Source organism: Quercus lobata, chromosome 2 (genome assembly GCF_001633185.2).
Source record: "Quercus lobata isolate SW786 chromosome 2, ValleyOak3.0 Primary Assembly, whole genome shotgun sequence".
Taxonomy (NCBI): domain Eukaryota; kingdom Viridiplantae; phylum Streptophyta; class Magnoliopsida; order Fagales; family Fagaceae; genus Quercus; species Quercus lobata.
In genome coordinates, this window is record NC_044905.1 from 90,112,181 (window position 1) to 90,123,014 (window position 10,834).

The 10,834-nt window shown below is 32.2% G+C and overlaps 1 protein-coding gene across 3 annotated transcripts; it reads right to left on the reverse strand.

The window, feature by feature from the left end:
* Positions 1-366: 366 nt before the first annotated feature.
* On the reverse strand, positions 367-9,457 carry LOC115957188 (xylogalacturonan beta-1,3-xylosyltransferase-like). 3 transcript variants are annotated; one of them, XM_031075402.1, is made up of 4 exons: positions 9,440-9,457; positions 2,624-2,772; positions 1,683-2,046; positions 367-1,029 (listed from the first exon to the last, which is right to left on the reverse strand). In XM_031075402.1, exons 1-4 carry the CDS (start codon positions 9,455-9,457, stop codon positions 367-369), a joined length of 1,194 nt encoding a protein of 397 aa, XP_030931262.1. The 3 variants fall into 3 exon arrangements, with proteins under 3 accessions (XP_030931262.1, XP_030931265.1, XP_030931267.1); XM_031075405.1 differs by lacking the exon at positions 9,440-9,457 and adding an exon at positions 3,677-3,705 and having other exon boundaries at positions 2,624-2,755; XM_031075407.1 differs by lacking the exon at positions 9,440-9,457 and having other exon boundaries at positions 1,683-2,047; positions 2,658-2,763.
* Positions 9,458-10,834: the final 1,377 nt, after the last annotated feature.

Here is a 10,834-nt window from a genome sequence, read left to right on the forward strand (position 1 = left end):
ATTAATTATCTTCTCCAATCCCAAAGGAATCATCAGCGGTTTGAACACGTTGTTTTTGGCATGTACGTCTCAGTCTGTAGCGAGTCTTGGATCACTAAATTTCTTGATCAAAATTAAAATAAAATCCCTGGCTCTGATAAATTGCTTCAAGTACAAGTTTCACTTTTTAAAACTTTTCTTTTCTAGGTACAAGTTGCTAGGCTAACTAGGGTTATGTATCCCCAGCCAATTAAGTAGGTTTAGCAAAATTCACTGAACAACAAAAAGTTACATAGCTGGCCAGTGTGATCAAGTTGCTAAGCTAGATTCTAAACCAAAAAAAAAAAAAGGTTGCTAGGGTAACTAAGATTATGTATCCCCAGCCAATTAAGTAGGAAGCGCAAAATTTAGTCTCTTCAACCACACTGAGTGAAGCGCCATGTGAATGACATCAAATGGCTTAGCAGGCCTATTTAGCACAAAATGCCTTTGCACTTTCAATACCTGCTTTTGCAGTTTTAAGTACTTCTCATAGGGTATCCCTTGTAATATTGTCTTGATCTCAGTTATCCTCTCCACTGGAATTTGTATAGAAAATTGGCTCCAATTAAGGACATCACTAAAAGGCAGATAATAACTATCAGAAATTATCACAGGGACACATCCCATGTAAATTGCTTCCACAATTCTAGGACTTGCCACTTCAAATCCACTAGGGCATAAGCAATACTTGGTCTGGCCCATTACTTTGGTGTAACTGGGGCCTTTTGGGAGGTATTCATGGACCTGTACATCACTATCTTTGTCCTTCCAATGCTTGAGTATGAATTTTCGAATTTGTCCATGCTCTCGACCACCAAAGAAGGCAAGGATTGGGCGATTGTTTGCGGGTTGGCCTCGGTGAGGAGGGCCAAGTGTTCCAAATTCTAGGTAAATTTCGGGTATTGAAACATCTCTTGTGGGTCGGAATCCCTCTGAGGTATTGGCATTGCAGAGGACCTTCATGAAGTTCTTGAAGAGCTGAGGATTGTCATCTGACACATCTGGTGCCTGAATTATGAAATAAGAATTTGAACATTTGAAGAATCTAGCCAATATTGAGGAGGCTTGAAGCGTGAAGTTAGCAAGGGTTTTTTTTTTTTTTTTTTTTCCCTCCTCCTCCCCGGGTGCTAATAAAAGTGGTATCACTTGTAGATCTATGTAAAAGTGATATTACCCCTGAAGTTATATTATGTTTACATCAGCAACTCATTCGTTCATATTTTCTGTTAAATGCCATATAAACTTATCGTGCATATTTAATTTATCTAATAAAATTATGTCATGTAACATGATGAAAATGACATGATATTATTTTATTAGACGAACTAAACACATACGTGTGACAAGTTTATATAACATTTAACAGAAAATATGGACAAAAAGAGTATTGCCGATACAAACGAAATATAATTTCAGGGGTAAAATCTAAAAATCCCAAAATTTTAGAGGTTTAGTTTTCACTTTAGTCTAAAATGTATATTATACGCTCTAACATGAAAATGACGTAGTCAATTCATCATTTGGCCTTAGCATATATGTATATTTTGACATTGAAAAGCCTTGTTTCTTAGGAATGGCAACGTATAGTGCTAACAGATATGTGATCTTCTTCAAAATAAGAAAAGCTAAGTGCCCCAAAGAAAACAATGAGCTTAACGTACCCAATCGTGACATGAAAGCATAAAATGGTCAGCACCACTGCTTCTGTTCCAATAAGAATGCTTTTCTGCTACGAACTTGATGTAGTCAATTACAATCTTTTGCAGCCGATCACGACAGAAGTCAGTTTTTTTGGTGATAGGCATATAAACAAATCTGACAATGTTGGCTATGCTAAAGGGCATGAAAAATACGTGTGCCTCTTCGGGATGGCTAGCCCTGAAGGGGCTTTTATCCCTTTCTATTTCTTCGATGAATTGCCCTTCTATGGCGTAGATGTGGTTCAGTGGCCCACTGTGGATCAAAGGTTGCTCCCCTTCATTGTAGGTCCATACCTTGAACCTCTTCACCATCTCTATGTGGCTCCTGGAGTGATTACGTATAAATAAACTTTGTTATTAATAATCTTTATATATTTTTGTCTTTTATGAATAATTGTATATTTTGAACATGAATTTATATTTTATTTAGGGGTCTAATTAATAGGTATCCTTAGGATATATGCTAATAGACTATTTTTAAAAAGTTCTAATATTATTTTTATAAGAAATATAAAAAACTGTTTGAAAAAATCAAACTTTCTTCCTTTTCTCATAAAAAAGTTTCTAAAAATGTTTTTTAAACCGATATTCTTAAAACATCTATTAACATTTCCCTTTATTTAGGAGGAATAGAATCATTGAATGCCCAATGTACAATTATAAGGTAACATTAATGTCTGGAATATGATAAAAGTAGACAATGTCTTGAATTGTTTGGAAACGAGAGAGATATATAAATGTATCTTTCGAAGATTACCAAGGAATATTACAGAGAAAATTTTAATTTGAAATGAAATCATCTCATGTTTTATATTAAATATTACAGTATATACTGTCACATACTGAAAATAAAATCTTAATAGTGATGTGGATTAAAGTAACTTGAATGCCATAAACTTAACTGATGAAAAGCATATGGATTTCTGTAAATGGATCCTCTAGGGATAAATGTCTCTTCCTTCTCACTTGTATAGTTCCTCGACTGAATCGCTTCCCGAATTGCTGCCCTTGCTTTAGCTAAATCTTCTTCAATTCTCTTTACACTAGTTTTCTTCTGTTCATAGCAAAAATGTCGACAAAAAAATTCAATGGTGATCATTATATTACAAACAAGTGAACAAAGATAACTTCACTCAAAGAACTATAATTGCTTACTTTGGTGCTGCTAGCCTTGGGAGTACTGCTTTTATACATAGAATAATTTGAGAGAAAACCATCTTGGGAAACTCGCATTGGGGTTGTGTTTTTGGTTTTTCTAAGATTAAATGGGGTGAAAGAAGAATAAAAGTGAGTGGAATGGTACTCTTCGTTTAAGGCGGAAGAGGAGAAGAAGAGAAGGAGAAGGAGAAGAAAAGATGGAAGTAACACTAAAGATATGAAGCTGCAGCTGAAGCCTGAATTCATGGTTTCAGCTCCTTTCTCTCACTTTTCTGCGGGAGAGAGAAAGATATGGGGAAGATCATATGTGAGCTAGAGGAGAAGTTGCATGCAAAGCCTTTTGTAATCTTCTGCAATATCCAAATTTATAGAGAGGAAGATTTTGACTAGTAAATGACCCCCAGCATAGTCATGTGACTTACATTTAATTACATTTGAGTAAAAGACTGGTCACTGCTATCGATAATCACAATATGTAAAGCATTGATGAGTTTTTAACAGCCAAAACAAAAAAAAGTTGGCCACTTGGCATATATATGGGCGCCATCGGTGGAATAGTGTAGCAAAAAATCCCATACTGCTATCATGATGTTCGTCACTGGAACTAAATAAAGGTCTGGGGAAAAAGAAAACTAAGGAGTTATATAAATCAATTAGAACCTGATTATGCTGAAGTTCACTATAGTAAACCTTTTGGAACTACATGCATGGCCGCGAATGATGGTTGGCTTTGATATATACTCTTGAGAAAATTTATAATTGTACTGTCTCTGTAAATCAAGCAACAGCTGAGAGACAAATTTCACACTGACCCTTCATTCTTATGAGGAGCACGTATAATTTTAATTACGAGTTGTAATATTGCTAATAGAAAAAAATTTGTTTTGACCCACTTGTTTTTTAATTTTTGATAACCTTAGACTTTTTCGTTAAAAAAAAAAGGGTAATTGAGCTATAAGGTTTTTTGCGACCTATATTTGTTAATTATGTAGCAAAATTATTAATTAATTATCAACTTATCTCAAATATTATGTGATGTATGATATAACCAAGAAATGCATGCACCAAATCATAAAGTAAGAAAATAAGAAAACAATAGTTTAGATTTTGGACAAACTGAAAAATCGATGAAACAACTCTTCAAAGAAAAAAAAACACTATGGGGGCAAAGACAGTCCTATAGAAAAGCCACTACGAAGAAATAGTTAAAAATATATTGTATACATTGAATATACAAATACTTTTGTAACCTCCGATAATGACCTTTCTGACTTTCTACTGCAATAGTCCCAAAATCTCTGAAATCTTTTTATGGTAATTTAGTCCACGTGAACCAAAACCTCTAGCACACCCAAGTCACCTCCTTGTTGATTTCGTGTATAGGGAACCTCATTGGAATAAAACAAAGTGCTTTCACAAAATAAAACACTCTCTGGCATCATAAGATGAGTGAGCAAAGAATGAGGTTTTTTCTATGAAGTACAAGAAGAAAAGGCCGAAGGTTTTCTCTCTACATAGCATAGATTATGGTATCCTTTTCTCTGTTTAGGCTCAAGAAGAAAAGATATGTTTAGCTCTGGTATATCTTCCTTTCATTGTCTTTGAAATTTATGTTACAAATAGTTTATGTAGAGTAAGAAATTACTTAAATATGGCTAAAACCTAGTACAAACCCCCCCCCCCCCCTTTTTTTTTTATTAATTAGGAACTCGAATTGTGACTATTCGCCCAATCAAATTAAATTGATTCTAGCTTAAGCAAGATTCTCAAACTCAACATAGTTATGCCAACTTCAAATAGCTATATCACTCGATCATTTTGTTATCTATGAATGGCTTCTAACTCATACTCAACTTTAACACAATTTGTTGATACAACCCAAATCTATGAACCTACACGCTCATTAATGCATGATTGAGAATATTAATAACCTTTCTTTAGTCCTAATGCTTTCACAAGATAACAGACAAATGACCTTGAGCATAATAAGGACATAATAACCAGGTAAGGTGAAGCTTACGGTGCATGAAAATAATAATAATAATAATAAATTGGTTTTGAGGTAAGTGTTTGATCAGAAACTCCTTGAGTCTGCTGCACTTTGATTTCACAAACTTCTTGAGACTGCTGCAGTTTGATTGATATGCAAGCTATATGATGCTAAAAGTCCAACCAGATCATGAAGAAACCCTATAGTTTACGTCAAGATGCTTTGGAAATTGTAATAAGCATTGGCATTGGCATTTTGCAATGGGGATTTTCAACTTCTTCTTTTTTTTCTCTTTGCCGCCCGGGGGGAGGGGATTGTTGCCACTTCGCAGCCTAACAGGTGATAAGTCGACCGGTTCGAGTAAACAGTGTCAGTGATACGTAGACTTTTGACCATTTGAGTAATTTATATGCAAGTAAAAAAATATAGTTGTCATATTTGGTATGATAGATTTCAAAAGGACAAACGCTTACTATAAGCTTATGATTTTATTCTCAGAAAATAATTTTGAAGGAATAAAAGCTTTGACGACATGCTTTCATTATCATTAATTAGCTAAGAGATTTTTTTTTTTTTTTTTTAGATAAGCGTTGTTAGCTAGAGTCGAAGAACACAAAAAAATCGACAAATTCGTTTGAATGTTTTTAGAAAACACAATATTTTCAAAAATATTACAGATTTAGTAAAAGCTTTCCCCAATATGTTCCCACACTAGTATTTTTTCATTTCTTTTACCTTTTTTTTTCTTTTTCTTTTTTTTTTTCATCCATGAAGCAGTTGATTTAAATATTTTAGCCAACACTTCGATGTTGCCCGCAAGGAATTCATTCGTGTAAGTACCCAATAAGTGTGATGCATGATGGTTACACATGCCCGAAGATTAGTCAGATACTTTAAAATGTTGGACACTTATGTCAACAAAAACACACATATACACACAATACTATGAAAGCTATTTCAGTTTTTATTTTAACAGTTTTTATAAATTTTTTATGCATACAGCAAAATAAATTTTAGAAACATATTTTTTTGTTGAATGATGATAAAGTTTTCCCTAAATCAAGAATAGCTTAAAAACATAAAAGAAACTCTCTTAATTGAAGACAGTACATCTCTCAAAATGATCTGAAATTGATTATCCGAAATACTTTCCCTAATTAAAGAAATTCCTATTATAAATTCTAGGAACTTCAATTGTTTTTGAGGGGTGTTGGATGATTATATTTCTAATATAGGACTCCATAGTCATCCAATGATCAAGATCAATGTTGACCTAATAGAAAAAGGAGACCAATTAATGTATATTGCCTAGCAACGATCGCAAGAAACTATATATCAAGCCTAGTTATGGTAGCATGGACCAAAATCATCAAACCATGTGATGAACCTCAAAAGGTTGATATTGTTATGGCAGTGAAATAAGCACTGATTCTCACTCTTAAGATGAGTTGGAAGAAAATTTTGGTTGAAAGAGATGCCTCACTGGTAATGGACCCTCTAAAGAAACGTGGAGTTGAAGTAACCACCATGTATTATAAAGTCATATGTAGTCAGCAGAAGAAGTTGTAAAACAAAAGGATTTTTTTTCTTGTCTTTGTATCTTTTTTTAGAGTTAATACGTTGGGTAATTTTGTCGCACATGAGCTAGGTCATTTAGGCCTAAAAATCATTGTATTCGAGTTTATTTAACCCTTCTCTCTTTTCTGCAAGGCCATAGTCCTACTACATTATTCAAACAAAGAGTAAAACTGTTCAATAGTCAAAAGGGAGAAAGCGGACAGAATTTTGCATATAAGCTCTAAATTAAGAAAAAGCCAACCAAAGAAGAACAAGATTCTCATATTACTGTAGGAAAATATAAGGTCATTCTAGGCCTGATGACTATATATATATAGTAGGAATGCCCAATTTATGAGAGTTTTTTTTCCTTCTATAAAAAGAAAATTGTGAGGGTTTTTTTATGAATATATACAAATGTAAGCACTTTTTTTTTTTTGTTAAAGATCAAAGGCATTGCAAGTTTCAGCAATGGTTCAATTTCAACAATGGTCTAGCTACAGTACGACATGTAGTTTAGACTAAGCTTCTATCTTCTGTTATACTACAAGTCGTTAGCTCTTAATTAGTTAGAGAGTAGTCACGTGTCATCTTGTAATTCATTGATTTAATATTTTGTTAGATAGTTAGTTTCAGGCGGTTACTTAGATGAATTAGTTAGTTTTCTTTGCTTCTTCTATATATGTTTTGTCATTCTCATCATTCATTCTATATATGTTTTGTCTATACTATATTATTATTGTTTAAGCAACTTCCCTTTTTTGGGATACAAATTTTAATAGTTTTAAACAAAATTAAAGGACAATCCAATAAATATTAATATATATATATATATATATATCTAACTCCTAAATGTGGGATTACCAAATCATAGCACTCTCCTAATTGGTTGAGCTTCAAATGTATTCAATTTGTTTCTTTCTCAGTTCCTCTCTATTCAATTTCATTCTACTCTATACCATCGTCATTATTTTTTCTTAATTCAATGTCCAAGGAAAAAAAAAAAAGGTAAAATATCATTTTCATCCCTAAACTATCATAAAAGTTTGTTTTTCGTCCCTAAACTTTTAGAAGTTCTATTTTCATCCCTAAACTTTGCAAAGCGTTCTGATTTTCGTCCTTCTGTCTATTTATGTTAGTTTTTTGTCTTATGTGTCTTGATAGAGTGCTGATGTGGTATCTGATTTGAACTAATTTATTTTATTTAAAAAATATGGACACGTGGCAAAGACTTATTGGCTTACATTGGAACTTTTTTTTAAAAAGGCCAAAATCACCCCCACCAAAACTCTAAGGAGTCGTTTGGTAACGTTGTTCTAACAATGTTGTTTATATTTTTTGGAAATACAAGTGGGTGAAAAAGTGTGTAAAAATGCGTGTAATATTGTTTAAAAACTGAAAACATGTTATTAAACTCCTATACTAAACGGCCCCTAAGTCTCAAGCATGCCGGCGTTAACCCAGAATCCTTAAACCATGAAAACCCACCACCCTCACTCATTGAAAACCTTAAACCGGCGTCCCTAATCACCATTAGTTTCTGTCGTTGTCGAAGTTACATAGTGCTTAGTGCTTACCATGTGCCGCAAGCCAACCAAATTTATTAAAGCCACTCAAATACAACACGTAGTTCGTCAATGTGTGATGGAGTCTTCAACAATAGACACTAGGGACCACTAAATTAGTTTATATAAGATATCCAATGGAGTCTTCATAATAGCACAACAACCCCAATAAACCCATACCCATCAAGTTATAGAAACAGTATATATACATTCAATAAAGCTATAAAGTAACAAATAAACAAATTTTACCTTATAAGGGAGTGATTAAACATCTAGGACATTGAAGTTATTTTGCTAATTTTGGTCGCCGATTGGGCTGTTGTTGTCGGGGGTTTCACAATGAAAAAGGTTTCACAAATGGAAGGAGTGAAGGTCCAGGGAGTGAAAGGTGATTTTGGCCTCTCTCTTTTTTTCTTTTTTTTTTCTTTTTTTCCACTTAAGCCAATAAGTCATTGCCATGTGTACATATTTTTTAAAATAAAATAAATTAGTCCAAATCATATACCACATCAGCACCTTGTCAAGATACGTAAGACATGAATTAACGGAAACAGGCAAAGGGATGAAAATCACAACTTTTTGCAAAGTTTAGAGACAAAAATAAAATTTTTAAAAGTTCAGGGATGAAAAACGAACTTTTGTGATAGTTTAGGAATGAAAATAATATTTTACACCAAAAAACATCTCTACTTACAGAAACAAAAAGTAGAAAACATCATATTCATCAAGTTTTTCTAATTGCTCATGGTCAATAGGTATGTACATCACTCTTTTCTAATTTGGGGTTTTTTTTTTTTTTTTTAAATTTTAACAAATCAACAGTCTTCTAACAAAATTTTATCATCGGTATTGATCACTCAATCAACCATATTGTACTCAACACTCCACATGTCAAACTGAAATTTTCTGATTTAAACTTTGAAAAAACATTGCAAATACTTCAATTACAGAAAGTTTTTAAAATCTACTTGAAAATTTTTCTTTGAAAAAGATATAAAAGAAAACCAAAAATCCTTTAAAAAAAAAATTGCCTCTAAAAAAAATATTGTCTAAACTTGTGAAAAAAAGTGCGGATAATTCTCACAAAATGTATAAACCCTCTCCTCCCCTCCAAATTCTCACAAAAAACAATAAACGAAAAATAAAATAAAACCTTCCAACTAGGTCAAATTGAACCGATTCATTATTTTGCTCATTTTAGTATCATAGTTTACAATAAAAAATAGAGAATTGTGAAAGTCAGTGGGAGAGTCAGGATTTCAACTTAGGAAAGGCAAGATTTAAAGAAAATTTTAAACAAAAATAACCTAAAAGAAAAAAATCAATATCAATAACCAAATGAATAAAAAGTTGTAGACAATTGTAATTGTCATTCAAAATTTATAAATGTAAATGTAAACTATAATTTATTTTTCATTGGAAGTTTAATTTATTGAATAGCCTTTGACCTTCTTTTTTTTTTTCATATTTTGAAATTGTTGCATAGTCACTAACAAACAAAGTAAAAAACTAATCTAAATACATGTTTCTCAAAAAAAAAAAAAAAATCTAAATACCTAAAGTTTAAATATCTAATTTGATTCTTTAAATTCAATTGAGAAAATAAATCAATCTAAATATGTTAAGAGTATAGCAATAACCTGTAAAATTGTATGCAGGTATGTGAAAGAGACAGACAATCAATCATAGTTTGCCACATAAGATAGTTGTGAAAAATATGTATAGTATTAGTTGAGGTTGTAGAATAACTCAAATGGTTATGAATATAAATATATATTTTTTGGAGTTAAACACTAAAGTGCAGTGTATGGTAATTATCAAATTGACAACCTAGACAATTAAAAGTTTAAAAAAGAGAAGTTATATTACTATGGTAACTGTTAAGTGGCGTGAAGAACTGTAAAGCTTTCCTCTTTTTATTTTTGGCTGTCAAAGCTGTTTTTCTATAACAAGACAAGCTACTCTTTTTTTCTTTTCTTTTTTCCCTATGTCAAGCATAGCATTTAAGAAAGGAACATAGATGCTATAGACTTTTCAGAAGGACTTTTGAGGACTGAACGGAAGATAAACTTTTAGTAAAATTTAGAAATCAATATAGTATTTTACCTTATATTATTGAAAAAAATTTAATGTACAAAATTTAATTGGCAAATAGAGTGCTAAGCTAAATGTTTTGTAGCTGAATTGGCATCAGCATGTTGTAATTATTTCTCAAAGAAAAAAAAAGAGTGCTAATATTTTTATGCAGCCAAGTCTAATATTGTCAAACCAAATTAAACCTCGTGGCAATAGTGAGAAAAAAAAAAAAAAAAAAAAAAAAAAAAAAAAAAAAAAAACCCTTTAAAAGGACAGTTATAGAAGAGGCCGAATCCTAATAGGACTCAGTGAAGTAATAATAATTTGTCAATTTTGGTGTTCTTATTATTAATTAATTAATATATTATAGTTTTGTTGGATATTTCCATATATACTATGCCTCTTTTCGATATTTTGTAACTAAATTGCCTGTTCTTACAATTGCAAAAAAATGTGCAATAAAATCTAGCGTACAAACAATACTCTTTAGCTAATAAGCATTGCTTCGTTGGTTTCGAAACCACCTGATTTACATTTTGAGTGGTATGGTTGTGGATTTGTGAGGGAGAGGAGTATTCAGGTTCGGGTTTGAGTAGGTGTTTTGTTGGTTTTTAATATGGGTTGTTGACTAGGGTTTGGTAGTGGCTATTTCAGGTGTTCGATTGTAGTTTGTTGTTTGTTTGGTGGCTCGTGTGGTATATTGGATTTTAGGAAGTCTATGGTGGAGGCCTACTCTAGTTTAATTGGTATGTTTGTTTGTTGGATCA

Coding starts and splice junctions, on each gene's coding strand:
- LOC115957188 (XM_031075402.1), bottom strand. Junction 2,047..2,623: donor AATCCATATGCTTTTCATCA/GTTAAGTTTATG, acceptor TAATCACTCCAG/GAGCCACATAGAGATGGTGA. Junction 1,030..1,682: donor TGCTTTCATGTCACGATTGG/GTACGTTAAGCT, acceptor TTCATAATTCAG/GCACCAGATGTGTCAGATGA.